Source organism: Nannospalax galili, unplaced genomic scaffold, assembly GCF_000622305.1.
Source record: "Nannospalax galili isolate Female #2095 unplaced genomic scaffold, S.galili_v1.0 scaffold127, whole genome shotgun sequence".
Lineage (NCBI taxonomy): Eukaryota > Metazoa > Chordata > Mammalia > Rodentia > Spalacidae > Nannospalax > Nannospalax galili.
In genome coordinates this window covers 1,953,974-1,976,806 of record NW_008360326.1, presented here as the reverse complement: position 1 = coordinate 1,976,806, position 22,833 = coordinate 1,953,974, and the positions used below count along the sequence as shown (strand labels likewise).

At 42.2% G+C, this 22,833-nt stretch overlaps 1 protein-coding gene and 1 non-coding gene across 2 annotated transcripts in view; both read left to right on the top strand.

Moving 5' to 3' along the window:
* Mreg (melanoregulin) overlaps positions 1-21,981 on the top strand; it is a 95,263-nt gene extending 73,282 nt beyond the window's left edge. The window contains exons 3-5 of the mRNA XM_008825678.3: positions 16,599-16,689; positions 18,896-19,059; positions 20,249-21,981. Coding sequence (XP_008823900.1) covers positions 16,599-16,689; positions 18,896-19,059; positions 20,249-20,383 — 390 coding nt within the window. The 3' untranslated portion in view covers positions 20,384-21,981. The remainder of the gene's footprint in view (positions 1-16,598; positions 16,690-18,895; positions 19,060-20,248) is intronic.
* On the top strand, positions 11,280-11,356 carry LOC115068926. Its single transcript, XR_003848268.1, has one exon. It is a non-coding gene; the product is annotated as a small nucleolar RNA SNORD55/SNORD39 (small nucleolar RNA).
* Positions 21,982-22,833: the final 852 nt, after the last annotated feature.

Genomic DNA, 22,833 nt, shown 5'->3' with positions numbered 1-22,833 from the left:
AGGGGGATATGGAAACTACTTATTCTTTAATTTTGATGTCAACCTAAAATTGCTCTTTTAAAGGTTTTATTTTTATTTATGTGATACGTGCAGGCAGGCACACATGATCATGCAGTGCCCACAGAGGCCAGAAGAGGGTGTTGGATACCCTAGAACTAGAGTTACAGATAGTCTCCATGTGGGTGCTGGGAACCCAACCTGGGTCCTCTGCAAGAGCAGTCAGTGCTCTTAACACTGAGCCATCTCTCCAGCCCCTGCTTTAGAAATTGAGATTCTTCTAATTTTTTTTTCATTTGTGGTCTGAAATATTTTGTATTTACTGATTTTTTTTTCCCTGTGAGTAAACCAGCTCTACCATGAATTAGTACATAATATTAGTCCAAGTTGAAAAACTAAACTTTAATTTCCAAATAATATTAAAATGTACTTTGATTACTGTCATAGCACACTCTTTTCCCTTGTCATTCTGGGATTTTAAATCAACAGGAATTGTCTGAAGGGCTTTGAGTTAAGGAGAGCTTACCATGATGATAAGGAGGCAGGCAGATGACTGACAAGGCGAAGATCTCCTAAACTACAAATGACCGTAAATTCAGGGTTAACAAGCAGCTTCCTAATTGGGTTGATAAGGAAACATCGCTTGTCTGTAATAGCCAGGAAAGAGTGTAGTAATGATTAACAGATGTTTTAATCAGGGAGGTTCCAGGTGATTCCAGAACTGTTGCTGCTTAAGCAGTTATTTTACTTTGAGGCTATGACATCACATCCTTCATTAGGCTTTGTTAAGGTAAACCTTAAATACCTGAAGTCATATGCACATACTACGCCTTTTATATAAGGGACTGATATCTCTGAATATGAAGCATAGGACTTCAGTATATCCTATATGCTTTAAGTTATCTCTGGGTTGCTTATAACACCTATATAATAAGTGCTATGTAAATAGTTGCCCATAGTCCATCCATAAATCTAAACTTGGCTCAGTTCTTTGATGAAGCAGCTTTCCTTGATATGTTTTTAAGGTAACTGTATGAATTGATGGTTTCTACCATGCTAGCAATTTAAGCCTTTCCTTCCTCACACCATGAGCAGAAATTAGTCTTATTATCCTTTGCCCTTACTGACAGCTACATAGTGTCCTTTTTCCCTGCAGCAAATAGAGCCCCAGAATTCTGAGTTGGTTCCAAATAGTTGATTAGGAACACCAGTATCTCATGGAAAATACTTGCTTCTGTTGGCAGCATCAGTCAGATCATTTTCTGAATCTGGCCTTTCTAATCCTAATGGGACCCCACACATGAGACAAAATGACAAGCATCTCTTTGCTTGGCAGTCCCTTTCCATTGCTTTGATGGCAAACTCGGACAACAGTAGGAGCTGGGAGCTCTCCTTGGCTTAATCTAATTAAAATCAGGTAAGGAATTAGGTCAGAGGCCTTGGGCTACAAAGCAGTCTGTGTCTAGGACTCCTGCAGGGCTGTGGAATAAAAATAAACCAGGGGAGTGGGAAAAGCACCACTCAGCATTTACATTTGACCTTTTGTAGGTCAAAACTTGAATTCTGAGTGGAAACAGATGATCATTGTAAGGGGCAGTGGGACTAAGTTAGCAACTAGGGGAGGGATGTATCACTTCAAGGTATTCTAAAGCAGTAACTGCAGGGTGATATTTGGGGTCTTAGGCTCTCACAGTTCATCAGGGAGCCCAAGGAAGGAACTCAGAGCAGGAACCTGGAGGCAGGAGCTGGAGTACAGGCTATGGAGGAACACTGCTTAATGGCTTGCTCCCCTGGCCCAGGCTCAATCTTCTTTCTTATCTGATACAGAACAATCTGCTCAGGGGTGGCACTGCCCACAGTGGGCTGGGCCCTCCCACATCACTCAAAAATCAAGAAAATACCCCACAGACATGGCCACAGGCCAGTGTGATGGAGGGAATTCCCCAATTGAGGCTCCTTTTACTCAGGTCTGTCAAGTTGACAACCAAAGCTATTCACCACAGGCTCTGAATGGCATGCATATACAAACTGCCCCAAAGTTTTCCTTTATTAATCTTTGAAGTATCACATCATTCAGGGTGGGCCTCAGGGCCTAGTGATAGAGCAGCATCCTAGGCCTGGTGGCCTCATGCATTCCAGTAAGATCTAGTATTATATAACATTTCCTGGGGAGATGTTTAGTCACTCTAGATAGAGAGGGCATCAATGAACTAATGAAGGAATTTCATCCAAGTCTAGCTTGCTGAATTGATGAGTTTACTGGGGTTAATTACAGAAGATGGTGACTCACAGGCAGGCACACACCAGAAGACCTACTCTAGTCAATTGTTTTCTTCTGACATAGTGACCGTTGGAATCTAAGGGAGGGGAGTCTTGTGAACCACATGAGCCTGTCCCCTCCCTCCATAGTAGGCGTGGTATCATAAGGGTTATCATAGGTACTCAACTCAAGGTGGTGATGGTCATATCCAACCCAAATAGCTATACTACACTGAGTTTTCCTTGGCAAGAAGATAGTTCTTTTTAAATATTACTTGTTTATTGTGTAAGTGTGTGTGTGTGTGTGTGTGTGTGTGTGTGTGTGTAAATGCATGCCATGGTAAGCATGTGTTTAGAGATCAGAGGACAACTTTCAGGAGTTGGTTTTCTCTTTCTGCCATGTGGGGTTTAGGGATTGAACCTAACACTCTTGCCTGCTGAGCCATCTCATCAGCCCAAGGACATAGTTCTAGAAGATCATTAGGGAGGACCAGGCCCATTTTGCCAGCTGTATATGGTGTTGTTCATACAAAAGCATAACTTTCACTTCAAAGGGGATAAGAATTTCTCTGGCGCCAGATAAGTGTGACCATTGGCCTGGGAACACAGAGATCACCCCAAATTCCATGTTCCAATGTGGAAGCAGTTTCATGAAGTTTGTATAGTAACAGAACAAAGAAAACTATAAATCAAAGCACTTTACAAATACATTGGTAGAAACATCAAGTGGTGGTTACAGCAAAACAGAGAAATCTCAGCTGTAGGCCTCAGATGCTATCTAAGGACACTCCGCCTTGGGTATTGTTGATGTATTCCAAAAGGTTTTTATCCTGTTAGTCACAGGATGTTAGGTCAGTTATAGAGGTGGGCAAGGAATGACTATTTAGGGGGCTAAAGATACACCAAGATAAATTGTAATTAGGCTCTGGACCTGCAACATTCCGAGCGCTCCACAGTCATTGTGAAGTTCTAATCAGTTGATCGGCCTTGAAGAAGGTTCGGTTTGAAGACGCACTCTTTTTTTTTCCTTCTTGGAAATTTCATTTACATTGCCAATCCCTGAAATGCTAATTTTGTTTCTTTTTCTTTTTTTTGGGACAGGGTCTCTCTGTGTAGCCCTGACTGGCCTAGAACTTGCTATATAAATCAGGCTGGCCTCAGTGCTGGGATTAAAGGCATGTGCCACCATGCCCTGTTTTGGTTTTTGAGATAGGTTCTTGCTATGTAGTTCCAGCTGGCCTGGCACTATGTAGACAAGTTGACCTCAAACTGGAAGCAGTCATCCTGTCTCTGCATCCTTAGTGCTGTGATTATAAGCATTCACCTATAAGAGGAGGAGTTTATCCATGAGGCAGCCAAGTGTGTGAAGAGCAGATCTCAGATCTCTCTGCTCAAGGATATGGCTTAGGGATGTTTATGGGCTAAAAAAGCCAGGTAGTCTGAGGGTAACTGGAGGTAAGGAAGAGTAAAAAAAATGTGTGGTATACATATACATAATCAAATTTCATGGCTCTTTACATTTAAAAAAAATGTTGACATTAGCATGCTCTGGGGGTGGAGTTTTGGTCCTCTGACTTTGAAAGGTTACCCATCAGATACCTGGAAAAGCCACTCAAGTGAAGGCTGGTAGTATCTGCAGCAAAGCTCAGGGAGTGTATTGCTTAGCTATATACTACAAGCAAGTGAAGCTTGAGGACTTATTCCCTCAGTTTCACTACATGGAATTCCATCGTTCAGAGGCTGATTCTCATGTCACTGGAGGAAGGTCTGATGAAGGTAGTGATACCCACATCAGAATTTGACCTACTCAGCTGAAAAAGCTCAGTTCCATCAGCTCTGGTGACCAGCAACTTTCTAGTTACCAACAACTCTCCTTCCTTAGACTGAGTGCCCCAGGGTAATGAAATACTCTAGTTGAACCATAAAGCCGAATGTTGGGAGCTGTTGGAGAGACAAGTCCTGTAGCCCCAGTAGGCCTAAGTGTCAGGTCCCTGGACACAGACTTCTTGGACTTCACTCCTTATCATACCCCCTCCTCAAAGCTTCATCTACGCTGATGCTTACCCTTTAATACCCTGCCTTTCTCTGCTCTGTCCTTGGAGCCATTTGTTCTATTTGGGCTGATGTGGGGACAGATGGCTATGAGTAAACGAGTTGTCTAGGAAAGGGGAAATATAATCTTATCTTTGCACACCACATTTGATGGATGGGGAGAGCAGGTTTTGATAGTGCTGAAAGATGATGCCCCTTCTGCGCAGGTGGCCTTGACACTACCTAGCCCAGGACTGTTTAAAGGAACCTCTGAGTTTCCTCTGTGTGATCAGCTGTCATCCTCCTTCCTTGCCAAGTCTCCACATCCCGTCTCTTGAACCAGGTCACATGAGATTTGGTTTCACTGGCCTTCTTCCTGCTGCCGAGCACTGACGGGCACTCAGAGAATAGAGGAGGGCTGCCTGTCTGTCTCCTGGACTTGGGTGGCCACACTAGAGACCATTTTTGGAAAGTTGTACATTATGTCTCTTTGAGTCCTTATTTCTATACCCTAGTAGTGTCAGAGGAACAATATAGTGGGCTAACTTGGGGTCTAATTGAGTGGCAACTTAAAGTTCTTTGAGAAATATGGATTTGAGGAACAGTCTTGAATTTAAATTTTAGGTTTCCTACATAACCAGCCGAGTTGTTTAAATTCATAGAGTTTTATTTAACAGGTCCCTAGAAAAGGATTTATAAATTGCTCTTGGACTCTTTTGTTTGTTTTGAAACAGGGTCTCCCAATAGCCCCAGCTGGCCTGGAACCCTAAGTAAACCAGGCTACCCTTGATTTTACAGAGATCCACTTGCCTCTGCCTCCTGAGTGCTGGGATTAAAGGTGTGTGCCACCAAGTTTGGCTCTGCTCTTTATGATGAGTGTGGTGGTGAATATAGAGAGCCAGGGTCAGGGCCTGTCACACAGTGGATCCTTGATAATTTTAGTTCTGAAAGAGATATGTCTGGAATGTATTCCTCAAATATCAAATGCCTGGTTGGGTACAAAGTAGAAGGTGTTAATAGATTATTTGATTTTACTTTATCTTTATTGAATTCATTGTTTTCCAAGTGTAGGGGAATCAAAATACCTTATTCTATAAACTTACCTTGTTTAAAATGGGAATGAATTATACATCCTAATTTTGCTTTTTTTTGGGGGGGGGGTATCCCTGTATCCCCAGCTGGACTGGAACTTACTATGTAGACCAGGCTGGCCTTGAACTCTCAGAGATCCTCCTGCCTCTGCTTCCCGAGTGCTGGGATTAAAGGAGTGCACCACCATACCAGGCCTAACTGGCTTTTTCCAGTGAGAATTAGTGCTATGTTCTAGAATCAAACTAGGTGCTCTATTACTGTCAGAACTTGATTTTGTCATGTATCTTCATGTGCAGTTGAATTCAATTCAACAAACCCATTGGAGGACGCACTGTATACAAAGGACTGTGTAGGACGTGGATGAGCCCTGGTTCTAGTGTCCAAGGAACCTCTACTTTAGCAGTGAAGGAGGCACTGCACATACCTGTATAGCAATATCTAGAAAGTAAATCTACAGCAGTCGTCATAAAAGAGCTGAGGAAACTCAAAGAAAGAAGCAATTGCTTTTAATTAAGCTGAGAGAGGTGGTGGCATTTGAAGCACTTGAGCTGATCCATGAAGGGTGAGTAGGATTTAGATGTAGAAGAATGAGGATGCAATTGCTTCTGGTCAAATGCATCAGGTCCAAGGTGTACTGGGAACAGTGGTAGTTGCAGATGCTAAGGACATACTGTATGGAGAGGACTGTCACCAGGAATAAGATTGGAAATGGCAAACTATGGGCAGCTTAAAAATTTTAAAATTTATTTTTATTTATTTTCATTTTATTTTATTTTTTTGGGTCTTTTTGAGACAGAGTCTCCCTGTAGCCCCAGCTGTCCTGGAACTCACTATGTAGACCAGGCTGGCCTTGAACTCACAGAGATCCACCTGCCTCTGCCTCCTCAGTGCTGGGCTTAAAGGCGTGTGCCACCACGTTTATGTGTATAAGAGTTTTGCATGCATGTAAGTGCACCCGTGTTGCACAATGTCGGCAGATGCCAGAAGAGGGGTATCAGGATTCCCTGGAACTGGAGTTGTTAGCTGCCATGTGGGTGCTGGGAACCAAACCCGAGTCCTTTGGAAGAGCAGCAAGTGCTCATAACCACTGAGTTATTTCTCCAGCCCCTCAGGGGCAGTATTTATTCAGCAGGCAGTGGAGAGTAACTGAAATTTTCAGAAAGCGAAATGATGTGACCCACTGTCACCTGGTTGAGGGAAGACTGAAGAAGTTATCTTCTGGAAACAGAGGGACCAGTCTTTATAGCCTCACATGCATGAGGCCCTGAGCTCCATCTCTAGTATTGCTAAATAAATAAACAAATGAGTAAATGTTTTTTCCTTATTAAGTAGAGAACTTTCACCTTTTCATGTTATGGCCTTCTCTTCAGCATATCTGAATTTCCAGCATAACTATTCTTGTGCGTTGGGACCGTTATTAAGTAATATAAGGGTTATTTGACTACAGGCATTGTGACACATTGTCACTTTGACAATCTAGGCAACAAGTAATTGACTAATGGATACTGTTAGATGCTGGACAAAGGAATTATTTGTGTTCCAGGCAAACAGAGTGAGAAATCAAGAATAGCACATAATTTAAAACTTATGAATAGTGTATTTCTGGAAAGTTTCACCTAATATTTTTAGATCACAGTCAACCGTAGATAACTGGTTCCCACTTGTCCCTTTGGGCAGTCCTGGGGACTGAATTTAGGGCTCATACAAGTTAGGCAGGCCCTCTGCCACTGAGGTATCACCCAAGCCCCACTGTAGGTAATTGAAACTCTGGAAAATTAAGCTGCAGATAGGGGTCTACTGTGAATGCTCCTTCCTTTTCCCCATTTCCCACAGGTGTCTGGAGTAGCTCACTAGGGAGAGATGGCCATCAGGATGAAATGCTTAGAGACAGTGGGTCTTTGGAAAGGACCAAGAGACATTGCTAGATTCATTCACTCTTAGGTTGGGGAGAACTGAGAAAATGCCTTAGCATCTTCCATGGTAATGGATCCCAAAGAAGGCAGAGTGACAAGAGCTGGTTGTTAGATTTTTTGTTGTTGCTCTGATAAAGTATCTGACAGAAGCAATTTAAGAGAGGAAGGATTTATTCTGGTTTATTGTTTCAGGAGATGTCACTCTGTCATGGTGGAGAGTATGGTGGTGGCATCTGCTTAAGGTGGTGTGGAGCTTGTGATTTGTTCACATCATGACTAGCCAGGAAGTAGAGGCAGCACTGGAAGCAGGGCCAGGCTACCTTCTCAAGGCCCTATCCCAGGTGGCCCACATCTGCCAGTGAAGGTCCGTCTCCTAAAACTTCCACAACCTCCCTAAACAGCTTGGGACCAAGTGTTCAAAGACACAAGCCTGTCACAGATGTTTCAGATTGAAACCATAACACTGATGATGAGGGGATGAGAAGCAGAGAACAGAGAGGCCGCCCTTTCATGCCTAGAGCAGTGCAGGGATGGGTGGGCGGTAGACTGGAGCTTGAGGAGGTCACAGGGTGAAGGGAAGGGCACTATGGCTGCTTGTATTAAGAAACCAGCTAGCAGGGGCTGGAGAGATGGCTGAGCAGTTAAGAGCACTGGCTGCTTTTGCAGAGGACTGGGGTTCAATTCCAGCATCCACATACTGTCTAAGAACCGTCTGCAACTCCAGTTCTGGTTGATCTGACTCCCTCTTCTGCCCTCTGCAGGCATCTCATGATATGGATGCACCTACCTACACATAAGCAGTACACTCATACATGTAAAAATTTAAAAAAAGAAACGAGCTAGCATATTAAGAAGAGACAAATGTACTATTTTTTTTCCTTCCAGATCCTTTTTCTTTTGAATTTGGCATATGACATCAAGCATTTGAGTCAAAAGCGCTAGCTGAGTAATTCTGGGAAGAGGCAGCCAGTCATGTGAGATAGTGAAACTGTGGTTTGTCATGAGATCTGTGAAGAAGACTCAGTTGAATTCTGAACTGGGCATTCTTGTAGCCCTGTAATCTTGCAGATAAGATTGTCAGGAATAGAAGGTGTAGGTGTTATTGGGCGTTTTCTAAGGGAAGGCTTCCTTTTGAGAGGAGAGGGGGCTACAGGGAGAAGAGCAGATGAGGTGTTCTAGGTGGTCTTCTGCAGGGGTTTTTTTTTTTTTCAGTTCTGAAACCAAGCAACAAATAGCCTTCCTTAAATCTCAGCTCTTTGTAGCTTCTGCTGCCCTCACCACCCCTCTGTCTTCAAGGGAATGTCTCGTCTCCCTCTCCCAGACAGGAAGTAGAGATAGGTAGAGGGGAGGCAGTGCCTGAGGAGGGATGGCAGAAGTAGGAGGAGCTTGAGGTCTTTCCCACTCTATGAGGGGATATGGGGGAGGGGGTGAATTGGTGTTCAGAGACAGTACGGAGGCCTAGGTCCCAGTGAATCCACTCTGTGGGAAGAGAAGTCTCCTGGGCATGGCAGGACTCTTGGCTAGAGAATAGGAGGCTTTACCTGTGTTAAGTTTCTGTTTTCTCCCCGGACTTCAGTTGTGTTTCCCTTGTTCTTCCTCAGGTGCAGCTGCCGTGGCTTCAGGTTGGTCTTTTACTAAAACCAGTGCTCTCACTTTCTTCCTCTTTCTTCTTCCTTCCTATTTTAAGAGTTTAAAAATTACTGTGGACAGTGGCCAATGTGGCAGCCAGCCAGCCAGACTGCCTGCGTTTGACATCTCAGCTCCTCAGCTCTTTATCTTAGGGAATTTTCATCCCAGCAGAGAATTTCCCCTTACATTCATCTTTCTTGTAACTCTCACCTGTTACTCATAGTTCTGCCTTTGAGAGTTATTTAGAAAAAAGAAAAAGGTATTAAACTAGGAATGGTGGCTTTTGTCTATAGAGCACTTGGGAGACCAAGGCTGGAGGATTGCTAGAACTTTGTGCCCAGCCTGGGCTCTACAGTAAGTTCCATGCAAGCCTGGGCTATAGAGTGAGACACCCATTTCTAAAAAGGTTGGGGGGATAAGCCGAGGCGAAAGCTTATTTAGTAAAGTTTCTGCTGTGCAAGGACATGAGGACCTGATTGCAGATCCCCAGCACTCCTGTTTTAAAAAAAGCCAGAAGGCTTGGGAGATAGCTCAGTTGGTAAAGTACTTGCCTAGGAAGCGTGAGGATCTAGTTTGATTCCCAGAACCCAGGAAAAAAATGCTGGATGTGGTAGTGTGTGTTTGTAATCTCAGTGCAGGGAAGCAGAGAAGTATATCCTTGGAGTTCACTTGTCAGCCAGCCGAGCCTGCTTGGTGGGTTCCAGGCCAGTGAGAGACCCTAACTCAGGAAAAACAAAAAAGAAGAATCTGGGTGTGCTGCACATCTATAACCCCAGGATGGTGGCGACTGGAGACAGCAGATTCCTGGGACTCATTGGCCAACCAGCCTAGCCATCAATGAACTCCAAGTTCAGTGAGAGATGCTGTCTCAAAAAATAAGGTGGAGAGTGATAGAGGAATACACTTGACAGAGACCTCGGCCTCCATGTACTTGTAACCCTCCCCCACGTGTTCACACACCCATACAAATTTGCACATAAACATTTATTACACGGATGAAAGAAGGAATAAGAAGAAAAGGAATTCTTCCATATAGTAACTTTTATTTAATTTGGAGGGGTTTATTTATTTTTATTTTGTATTTTGCTTGAATATAAGTTGTGTTGTACAATGTCTTCAGGGCCTGAAGAGGGCCTTGGATCCCCCTGAAACTGTAGTTACAAATAACACCCACCATGTGGGTGCTGGAAACTGAAGCCAGGTCCTCTGCAGGAGCAGTCAGTGCTCTTAACATCTGAGCCATCTCTCCATCTCCCGTACAGCAACTGTTTATATTTGAAGAATCTTTGTTATATCCTCCAAAATTCTCTAATTCTCTAATGCACAGGTCTGTCAGCCTGGCTGCAGTAACATGGCATGTGGCCATCTTAGTTGTTTCCTCCTGGTGGCAGGACTGTTTGAAGACTCCCTCACAAGGCTTGTCTCTTGGATGTTCAGTGCAGAGGATGTCAGTTGCCACTTCCTTTGAGTGATGATTCTACCGAGACAGTGTAGCATCACATTAGCTCTTTGGCTACATTTTCATTCCTTTAGGGCAGAGTACATATCCTACTCATTGTTTGTACTATGACCACCATGCTTGGCCCAGAGAAGGTTCCCAGGAAATACAGAATGAGGGGCACATTTGGAACTTTCCTGTATTCAGACCCTAGGCGCTTTTTTTATGCACCCTTTTGGGAGGCACATCCCTGCGTCTAGGGCTTTGTCTTTGCTGCTTTCTTCACTCTTAAGAGTGGGGTGTATACCTGATATTCAACTTTGAGATTTGACTTCCTAGAGCCTCTTTTGTTATCTGTATTAAATCACAATTCTCTTATCACATTTATTACTAATGCTTTCTTCTTGTACAGTCTTTGACTTCATTATGTTAGTGATAAAAGTGATGACTTGGTTCTGAAACTGAGCCCCAACAGTACATCCTGGAGGCTTTCTCTAGACTGACATCAATAGCCCCATGGGTGCAAAAATGACCCTAGTCTGCATGAGCCATCTCAAATTTCTCTGTGAAAGGAGAACTTGAGACTGTGCTAGGTGCTTGTTTAAATCCAGATACCATGTGTCATATGTCCGCCTCCTACTTTTTTGGTATTTCTTACTACCAAGATGAAAGAAAACTAAGCTGGAGAAACAGTAATAATTTGTCTATCTCTTAGAGACTCCCCTTTATTTTAGGTAGAAATTAGGCATAAGATGATGTGAACTGGTGAAAACTAAAAGGAAACAGTTGGCAGTTACCATGTTCAAAAATTTTATTTTACCAGGCTGGAGAAATAGCTAGCTCAGCCAGTGAAGGGTTTGCCTTGAAAGCACAAAGACTAGAGTTTGTTCCCATGACCCACGTTAAAAGTAAATAAATAACGTGTGTGATGACACCTGCATATGCTGCAAACTCCTGACTCCAGTGGGGAGGCCAACCTTGTAGAGCTGAATGTGCGGGGGCCGGGGGATTAAAAGACTGGGGTTTGGAGAGCTGCCTCAGCAGTTAAGAGTGATTACTGCCCTTGAAAAGGACCCAGTTTTTGGTTCTTAGCATTTATATTAGGGAGCTCACAACCATCTGTAACTCCAATTTCAGGGTTCCAATGTCCTCTTCTGGCCTCTGTAGGCATCTGCATGCATGTGTACATAAACTCATGCATGTACACACATATACACATAAATTTAAAAAAATGTATCTGGAAAGATGGTTCAATGGTTAAGAGTATGTATTGTTCTTCCGGAGGAATTCAGTTTCCAGCACCCATATCAGGTGGGTCACAATCACCTGTAACTCCATCTCCAGGGGATCCTATGTCCTCTTCTGGACTCCTTGGGTCCCTGCACTCACACATGCACCTGCACTCATATGTGCACCTGCACTTACATGTACACATACCCCCAACAGACAAACATGTGTACATAATTAAAATAAAATAAATCTTTTTAAAAAAGCTGTGTGTGGTGGCACAAATGTACAAGCCCAGCATCGAGAAGGCAGAAACAAACAGAACCTTGGAGTTAGCTGGCCAGGCAGACTAGCCTATTTGGTGAGTTCCAGGCCAGTGAGAAACCTCATTTCAAAAGAAAAAAGGTAAGTATCATGCATTCCTGAAGAAAGATGTCTGAGGTTGTCGTCTGGCCTTTACACACAGACAGGCAGACAGGCAAGCAGACACACAGACACACACACACGTGTCCGCGCACACACAGAATTCATTTTTTGAAAAAGCTACCCCTTGAAAATGAGATGTTTAGACACTAAACATTGTGTACCTCTTTGATTTAGATGTAGTTACTTTTATAATGTAGTGTTTTTAAAGTTCTATGGTGTCTTCTTTATGTTGATGGTATTTGAGTTGAAGTGGAAATTCCCAGAGTTGTGTATAGTACATAGTACCTGTGGGAACTCAGTACTTGATGTGCTACAAAGCATGACTAAGAGGCAAAAAATCTTAAGGAATTTTCTAGTTTTTAAAAAAAGATTTTATTTTATTTTAATTGTTTATGTGTGTGTGTGCCTGAGTGTGGGTTTATGCACATGAGCATGGTGCCCTTGGAGCTAGAAGAGGGGCATCAGATCCTCTGGAGCTGGAATTATAGTTGATTATGAGCTGCCTCATGTGGGTGCTGGAAACTGAATTCAAGTCCTTAGAAGAGCAGTATGCATTCTTACCTGCTGAGCCTTCTCTCCAGCCCGAATTTTCTAGTTTGAAGGTGTATTTAGGAAAACACTGAAATTTGTGAGGGGTCTATTTTCTATAAAACAAGTATGTTTACTGTAATTCTATTTCTGTCTATACCCAGTGGTCAAGTTAAGGGAGTGAAACATTATGATACAGAATGATAAAGTGTGTGTGCATATATATATATAATTTTTTTTTGTTTGTTTTGAGACAGGGTCTTTTTGCAGTCCAGCTGGCTTGGAACTCATTATATAGAGTAGGCTGGCCTTGATCTCACAGAGGTCTACCTGCCTCTACCTCCTGAATGCTGAGATTAAAAGCATGTGCCAGCATGCCTGGGTATTTTAAAATTTTTATTATGTTTATTTATTTTGTGTTTGTGTGTGGGGAGGGGGTCATGCACATGCCACAATGGGGTGCAGAGGTAAAAGACAACTTGCAGGAATTAGTTCTCTGTTTCTGTCATGTCATGTGGGTGTAGGCATCCTTTCCTGCTGAGGGGGTGAGCACTGAGGGTGGGTGGGATCCCTGGAGAATCAGTAGGATTCAGGGCTCAGGGCACTGAACCTATAGGCAGCTCTACCAAGGTCTCTGGTCCACTGCTGCTTCTGTAGTCAAGCTGTAGGCTGGGAAACTGGTGCTTGGGAACTGAAGTACCAAGTTGCTGCTTGGCACGGAGCAGTATTAGACACTTGTGGGATCTTCAGCTGTTAAGTTGGAATCAAGCCCTTCCCAACAGATATCAGTGCCTGAGACATGTACTAGTTTTGCTTTGAAGATGCACCACCCACTGTCTGCCACCAATTGAAGCTGTTTATTTTGGCTCAATCCTAGTCATTAAGCCTTGTGTTTAGACCAGTCACCCTTGCTATAAATCATAGTAGTCTGTTCCCTATAGGAACTTCAAAATAAATGATAAATGGTCAGCAGGAGGGGAAAGTGTGATACCTGGATGATTCAAAGACTTTCTCCTCCTGCTGTCTATTTACCAATTTTTCTATTCCTAAACATCAACATTGAATCCTATATAAATTCCTTCAGTTTTAGTACCTGAGCTCTGAAAAATAGAGATTTGTCTACACATAGAGAGAATGCGGTTGGAGGCATCAGCAAGCACATGGACTAAGAAAAATTAGTACAGACCTTAATTGCAAGTTAAGGAAGCCACCTAGTGGTTTGTTGCATAAATTAAGGTTCTGTGAATGAGTGAAGCAACTGATCTGTGACTCCTGATCAAGTGTAAGATTCTGATCACTTTGCATCAAGTCCAGAAAACAGAGTCAAGTTTTAGTGAAGAGGAAGCACAGTATGGTACTAATATTTTGTGTACATTTTAAAAATGATTTATTTTCTTTTTTTATTATTGTTATTATTTTTTATTTTCAAATTTTATTTTCAAGTTTTTTTTATTTTCTTATTTTTAAGTGTGTGTGTGTGTGTGTGTGTGTGTGTGTGCGTCTGACATGGGTTTTTGGGAACCAAATTCATCTCCTCTGCCAGAGTAGTGTGTACTGTTAACCACTGAGCAATCTCTTTAGCCCCTCAGAATTACTTCTTAATTGTGTCTATAGTGCCATAGAGGAGGATGTATACCAACTTCCATTTGAAGCCTGTAGTAGCAACTGAACTCCACAATAAACCACTGGGGGGTGGTAGATAGTGTGGCAGTCATATTGTGGATGAGGCATGTGGACAGTGATGCTCTGGCAGTGAAGTAGGCTGTTAACAGTAGAGCTGGGATCCAAACTAGACAGACAGTGGACCAGTATGCTCTGCAGAACAGTCAGTTAAATACAGTAAGGCCCTCCAGTGAAAAGGCACACTGCTTGAGCTTCCCCTTTCCATTTATCCAGTCTGTGTGGGAATTGGCTAGGTATGTTTTAATATGATGCTGAGTCCATGGTTGCAATTTTTTTTTTTTTTTGAGACAGGACTTTCTTGTAGCCCCAGCTGACCGGAACTCACTATGTAGACCAGGCTGGCCTTGATCTCACAGAGGTCCCCTTGCCTCTACTCTCCCTAGTGCTAGGATTAAGGGCATGTGCTACTATGCCCAGCCTGGACTGTGTATTTTTGAGATTATTTAGTAAATTCACTCTCTTCTGACGTCACTGACTTTGTCTCTGACTCCAGGCATCACACAGTTGTGTGCCTTAGGCTACATAAAAAGAAGGGACCAGGAAATCCACAGCTTCCTGACTTCAAGAGTGTAGCAGAAAAACCCTCACCCTCCCTTCAAGGCATGTCCTCAGATACAATCTAAGATGCAGTCATGACAAAGCTTTTCTTTTTCAAAGTGGTATCTTTTGAAACATTTGTGGCTGGCAGCCAAATTTATTTTTCCTAACTAGGCATGAAAATTGATTGGCGATCAACAAAGCAAACCTTTTTTTGGAAAGGAATTTAGTAGGGAAATATGGCATCATTCGAACATTTTCAGTTATGGGAGTCAAAATATCAAATAGCTTGAGTCTTAAATTGAGCATTTAAAGTGATGTTCTTTAGAGCTCTGCATTTGGACAGCTGTGTCTTCTCTAAGAAAGGAAAAGGTGTTCACTATAAAATGATTGCTCTATATAGATAACTTTCCTTAAAAGCACATTTTCATGATATTTTTAAGAAAATGCTTAGCACACTGAAGACTCTGATGCTCCTAAAAGTTTCACCTTTTGTATTGGGACCAACATTATGATCTGTATTACCCTAAGACTGATAAAGAACTTTCCAGAATGATAACCTTTTAATGGATCCTTGAGTGCTTGAAAGATTCACACTGTCAAGAGAATAGCAATTGAAGAGTGGTGCTAAGATACGGTTTATGAACATTGGCCAGGAATCATGCTTGAGATAGCCAGTTCTGTGGTATTCTGGTAACAAACAGCAATACAGATGCCTGTTATTTTCTTCATGCACTTTGGAGTAAAATTCAGGTTCTGACACCATCCTAGTACCTATTGCCTGGAATATATTAGATTAGTCATATAAGCTATTTAAGCCTCAGTTTCTTCATCTGTAAATTGGCCCAAATTCATGGATTTTATTGTCTTTATAGTAGTCATGTGTTGAGTTTTCTTTTCTTTCTTTTGCTTGTTTGTGTTTATGGTGTATGTGCTTGCGTGCGTGCGTGCGTGCGTGCGTGCGTGCGTGTGTGTGTGTGTGTGTGTGTGTGCAGGTGCACATGCACATGTGTGCACATGTATTTGGATGCCCAATGCTGACCTGAGTCTTTCTCAGTCACTCCCTACCGTAGTTATTGAGGCAGGGTCTCTTAATTGAAGCAGAGCTGGCCATTGTGGCTAGTTTAGCTAGCTAGCCAGCTTGCTTCAGGGATCCTATGTATCACCCTTCCAAGCTCTGGAACTACAGACAGGACCCTACACTCACTTGACATTTATGTGGGTGCTGGGGATCCAAACTCTCGTCCTTATGCTTGCGTAGCAAGCACTTTACATGCCAAGCCAATTCCCTGCTCTAAGTTTTTGTATACCTTGCTATTGAATACCTTGCTTTTGTATACCTTTACTATTGCTAACCCCATTTTGCAGATACGGTCACTGAAATTGAGAGACTAGATAATGCAAAGAAATTAAGTCAGATGTTAGTCATCCTTTCACCTAGCGGAGAAAAGATTCTTCAGCCATATCTGATTCTTTTTAAAAAAAAATTTTTATGTGTATGAGTGTATTGCTTGCATGTAAGTGCACTCGTCATGCAGTGGCTGCAGAGGTCAGAAGAGGTTGTCGGATCCCTTGGAACTGGAGTTAAGGATGGTTGTTAGCTGCCGTGTGGGTGCTGGGAACTGAATCTGGGTTCTCTTAATTGCTAAGCCATCTCTCCAGCCCCAGCAATAGCTGGTTCTTGTCAGCTCTATCTCATCTATGCCTCTTTTCTTTTAGGAATGCCTTTAAGGTAAGTGAAGAGAGGACCCACATGTTTAAACAGCGTGAAGTTAGGGATGACATAGAGGCGTTGGGCCAGAAGGTATAAATGAAAGTGAATTTTACTTTCCTGACAGGAGTGGCAAAAACTCAACTATGATATCTACTCCCTGCGGCAGATTCGAAGGGAAGTGAGAAACAGATGGAAACGCATTTTAGAAGATTTGGGTGAGTCTACAAGAAATTGTGAAATGATAAAAATAACTAGTCATGCTTATTACTTTTCACTTTCCCACCATGTTATTTTATTTATTATTTTTATTTTACATGTATGAGTGTTTTGCTTACATGTGAAGTGCACTCATGTTGTGCAATGCCTGTGAACATCAGAAGAGGGTGTCAGATCCCTTGGTGCTGGATTTAAGAATGGTTGTTAGCTGCCATATGGGTGCTGGGAATTGAACCCAGGTCCTCATGCTCAGCCAATGCTCTTAACTGCTGCACCATCTCTCCAGTCGCTTCCACCATGTTTTTTGTTTGTTTGTTTTTGTAAAAGATTGTCAGCCATTGGCTAAATTACCATGTACTGATCATTTCCCCAATTTTGTTTTTAGATCTTCAAGCATAAACATTTGATACTTGTTTTCATGGGCCCATGTTTTGAGGACACGCTCTGCCATGTCTGTCCTCACAATAGGATAATACAGGGCAAAGAAGTCATATAGGTGCCACTGTTTACTGTTTTACTGTTGTATACTGATTGAATTAGACGGGAGTGATTGGCCAAGTAGTGCTGGCTTTACAGATTAGGCAGGTTGGGAGAAATATTGTTTGTAAGTAAGATAGCAAGACATAGTAGAAAATTCCAAAAGAACAAAAGGAAGAAAAATTCCAAGGTTGAAAAATACACACGGCATTAGGATAGATATCTTCTTTTTTTAGTTTTTTAAAATAAATAATTTATTGAGAATTTCATACATGCGTATAAGGTGTTTTGATCAAATCCATGCCCACTCCCTCCCCTCCAACTCCTCCCATATCTCCCCATCACTTTTTTTCTGATAACTTCATGTACTCTTTCTTCTTTGATTTATTTTTTTTTATGGGGTTTTTGGCTTTTCTAACATTCCTCCCTTTGAAGAGGTAACCCTAAAATCTTTTAAGGATTAGATAAAAGCTCCCAAATATTTTCGACATTCTTGACTTTTGGAACAGAGTAGGTTGCTAAGAGGCCCAAGGACATTGTGAGTTTTAGCCAAGAAACTGGCTACTTTTCTTTGGGGTCTTTTTACCCTAACTGCCTAACGAATTCCTACCTTCTATTTTTTCCACACCATCCTCTGAAGAGGTTACCCAAATTGCCAATAGGGAATTGAGACAGAGACCGCTCTGGCTTCTTCCAAGCTGAACAGGGATACAGAGCGAGGCAATTGGAGTACCCCTTCAGTGGGTCTATCTAAAGACTCCCAAATTGCATAACTCCCATCTCTAGGAGTGTTGGGGGACCCTGCTGCTAAGGCTGTGAAGGAGAAGTAAAGGCAAGAGTAATTAGTATTACAAGTTCTAGACAGGGAACTAGAAAAAAGTCAGAACAGGCCAATTTTTAAATGTTCATATGAGAGTCCATTGGAATTTCTTGACGAGGGCTTTCAAAAGCATCCCTCTATTGGGTGGCAGATATCTTCTTAATTCTGCTATGGTTGAAATAGATAAACATGAATAAACATGTCTCCCACATCATAAAATATGCTTGCTTATTTGAAGTCCTTGATCCTTCTGCTTTGAAAGAACATGGCACCCAGGCATTATAGCTTTTCAAGGGCATGTCAGCTGCTAGCTCCTATTGCTTTAGCTGGGGAGTTGTGAGATAAGAGGAACTCTCTACCCTCTTAACTCACCCATTGCTGTGGGCTTAGTCTCCTTTTTACAGTGTAAGCTGTCCCAAGTAGGTTTCAGTCTTTGAGTCTTTTCTACCTTTGGGAAAGTAATTTCCCCCAGTGGACCAGATTGTGATGAGGAAGGAAATTGAGGCTTGGAGAGCTAGGGCCCTAAAGGTGACCACTTTGCAAGTTGAGGGACAAGTAGGAATTTTAGGAACGGGAGAGGAGGTGAAGGGTAGAGAGGACAGGAAAGAATGCTTCAAGGTAAACAAAGGGCAGCCTGAAGTCAGTGGGTTAGTATGTGTGACTTAACAAGGAAAAAATTAACAAAGAAAAGCCCGTAAGGAGAAACATGAAAAGAATTTTATTAAAGACCCTCCTATGCTCCTTGAGCTGGGAAACAGCAACCAGGAGCAGGGCCCTGGGCTTTAGTTTTCACTATTTGTGCAGAATCCACATTTAGATCCCTTCTTAATACTCTCTCGAGGATGGTATTACAAGATAGTAATTTCCTAGTGACAGCTTCATATGAGGGGTACATTTTTCTCCCTTAGGTTTTCAAAGGGAAGCAGACTCTTTGTTGTCAGTGACCAAACTCAGCACCATGAGTGATTCTAAAAATACAAGAAAAGCTCGAGAGATACTGTTAAAACTGGCCGAGGAGACCAGTATCTTCCCAACCAGCTGGGAACTCTCAGAGAGGTATCTCTTTGTTGTGGTAAGTGGATGCCTTTTCTCATCTGCCCTGAGTTTGCTTTATATGTTCACCCTTTTCTGTTATTTCCTGCGTTTCTCACCAACCCCACCAGCACCTCCAAGGAATAAACTGGCAGATGATGCTGCCATTTTATGTACTGGTTCCTGGTGGCTGATGGCATAGGAACCACCTGAAGAGCTTTAAAAATAAGGATTTCTAACTGGGTGTGGTGGTGCATGCCTTTAATCCCAGCACTTGGGAGGCAGAGGCAGGTGGATCTTTGTGAGTTCGAGACCAGCCTGGTCTACATAGCGAGTTCCAGGCCAGCTGGGGCTACAGGGAGACCCTGTCTCAAACCAAAAAAAAAAAAAAAGAGGTTTTCTGAATTCTATTTAAACCTGTTAAGGTTCAAGTTGTGGCCCAAGAGTTTGTTTTTCAGCTGATTCTGACGTGCAGTTCAAGTTTCAACATGAGGTCAAAGAGTTGGAAGAAATAGTATTTATATAGTATTTACCAAGATTAAGGTAGGTAGGTTGGTAGATAGTTTAGTTGGTAAAGTGCTTGCCACACAAACATGAGGATCTGAGTTTCAGCCCCAGTACCCACTTAAGCTGGACACAGTGACTTGTGTTTATAATCTCAGGGCTGGGGAGGCAGAGACAGGCAAATTCCTGCGGCTCACTGGCCAGCCAGGCTAGCAGACTCAGGTGAGCCCCAGCACCCAGTAAGACTTCTTTTTGTAAAAACAACAAGATGAAGGTCAATGGCTCTTGAGGAACAACACCCAGGATTGACCTCTGGCTTCTGCGTGCATGTGTAAAAATGCCCACTGGAACACACACCTGCGCATTCACACACTCACACAAAGAAAAGATGGGTGTGGCATTTTTTGGGTAATCCAAGTAAATGGTTAAGGTATGTCTCTGAATCTCTTGAAGTTTTTTTTTTTCTTTTTTGGTCTTTTTGAGACAGGGTCTCCCTGTAGCCCCAGTTGGCTTGGACTCGCTATGGAGTCCAGGATGTCCTCAATCTCACAGAGATCTGCCTGTCTCTGCCTCCCAGGTGCACCACCATGCCCAGCTGAGAAAATTTTAGTAAATGTTTTACTTGCTTGGTATTGTTTCTAGGGTGGGTTTTGTTTTTGTTAAAATTTCTCATCTATATGGTTTGATTTCCAACTTGGCAACATTTTTTTCTCTTTAAATTGCAGGACCGTCTCATTGCTCTTGATGCTGCAGAAGAGTTCTTTAGAATTGCTCGCCAAACTTACCCCAAGAAGCCTGGGATCCCATGCTTGACAGATGGCCAGAAAAAACTACACTACCTTCCATTTCCAAGTCCCTAAAGGGGAGGCTCAGAATCGCATCAGGAATTCTTTCACTGGGACTCAATAGCTTACCAAAGTTGGACAGTTACACGTAGATGCAAGTAACCAAGTAGAAGACTTGCTAACTGAGACATGATTCTGAATCCTACAAAATGTAAGGTCTTCATGATGATGTTAGTCTAATAAATGCTCTAGTTGTAATAAAACACCCTGCTAATCTTGCATCCAGAAAGAAAGTTAAGGAGTTGGTTAGCTCCAAGAATCCATTGCCCCAGCTATGGATAATCTACAATCACTCATCCTGTGGGTGAGTGGGATTTTTCTCATCAGTAAACCAATATGACTAATAGAGAAAGGTGTAATTAGGTCCCCAAATGTTTTACCAATTTAAAAGTAATCATTATAAAATATAGAATTAGACAAAATGTCCCCCAAAGAATATGAGGCATTATATGGCCTCTCTTTGGTTTTGGAAACACCTGCAGATCCTGGTTTGCCGTTAGGGGCATACATTTGAGTGTCGGTTATTAGAAGTTCTGCCCAGGTAGAATGGCTCCTGAGCTGCATGCAGCTAAGTGTCACTTGTGATACATGCATCCCAACCCCCCAAAGTTAAAGTTACCTGATTACCTCATTTTCACATATTACCCAATTCTGTCCAAAAGCCCTTGACATTTTATCAGGGATAGCATCTGTAAACTGGAATGCTTGGCCTCCATGTCCTCTGTTTTTGATCTGCTCCTGCTTATCAGCTGAAGATTGTGCCTGCCTTGGAGCCTTCTGTGTAGATTTGCAGGTGTACAGGCAGGGATGTACTGACAAGGGTCACTGCTGGGTCTTCTTCCAGTCTTAAGGTGATTTTCAGAATGGAGCAGCACCGTGAGTGCAGTTTCCTTCCTTCCACAGGACTTCGAGCTTCCTGGGTTCATAAGCAAGGAGCTTGCCCAGAGTTTGTGGGTTAATTTTGTTGAAAAGCCTTTAAAGACTTGTAGGTTTTATCAGTCTGCTAACTGCTGAGAACAATAGCAATATTTTTATTTTTTGAAGATTTTGCCCTTCTGACTTTAGGTTGGAAATGGATTTGTATTAGTTTGTCCAGGGGATTGTGACTTGAAGAATTTCATGTACTGACTGGCTTTTTTGGTTGTGTACATGATGTTTAAAAGATTTCCTAGAAAATATATGTTCTTCGTTTACTAATACATTGTAGACCAATTCAACAGATGTATTTCAGGAAATTTTTTTCCTAGTTTAATAAGTAAGCTAAATTTTTTATTTTTAATATTTAGTGCTTAATCTCTGCCTCATGTTGTTGAAAATTAGCCTTCAGGTATTTTCCCCTCACTTCTGTAGGCTTTTAGAAGATAAATATACAAATAGTGAAACAAAAAATAAGCAAAAAAAAAAAAATCTTAGACCATTGTATTGTTTTAATCTCTGTACTCAGAATCTGTTTTATCTTTTGTCTTTTTTGATGTCAAAATAGGTGAGCTTGTTTGCATCTGTAGAATATAAACTGTTACCATAGTTTTATTTTTGGTAATGAGCAAGTAAGGATAAAACTATCTCTCTAATAATTAAATACATGGAATTACCCAGGAATTTTTCCAAGTAATTAAAAGATTTCTGACTTACTTTTAAGTTGAATGTGTATTATATTTCTGACAAATGAGAAGGAACTGGTATTCTTTCCATAACCCCTTTAAATTGAAGGGAAGAGATGCTGAGAGGCAGATGGGCTAAAGGGTCTTCTGTCCCTAAATCCAGTCAAGGATTGGATTTCTACTAAAGTAACACCACAGTGTATGAGAGAGGCTTGGGGTGACTGAAGTGGTTACTTCAGAAGTCACAGTGTGCTCAGCAGGACTGGGGGCTACAGATGGCTTGGGAGGCCACAGGGCTTTCCTATTGAAACATCTCCCTGTGGACCACTTTAGTACTTCTCAGAGGTTCCTTTGTGTATGCAGGATGATTTCAAGTGATAGATGGAAGTTTTTATGTTAATAGTTGTTTATTCTACTGGGCATTAGGGAACAAACCCTGTAAGTAGCAGACCAAAGATGTCATTTCATAATTTATGGATGTTATCACACAGGACAATAGAGTGTTATATTTTCTTAAGGGTGGAGGATTCCAGTAAAGCATATTTACCACAGTGATAAAGGAATGCATTGATGGGGTTCACTGGTGTCACTGAGATGCTCCATGGTAGCTGTGCAGGCCAGATGCTGTTTCACAAGTGGGCTGTTTCACAGAAGGCCTAGTGGCAGTATTCCACTGTCAGAACAAACTGTGCACAATTACTATCATGTGCATCCTGTGAAGGGCTTTGGAGATGGCTAATGGATAAAGGCGAATTAGATGGGTAAACAGTAAGAGTGTTACTCAAGCTATACCATTGACATTTCTCAAGCCTGGGTGAATGGGAGATAGGGCACAGCTATTATAATAAAAGATTACGATCTCTT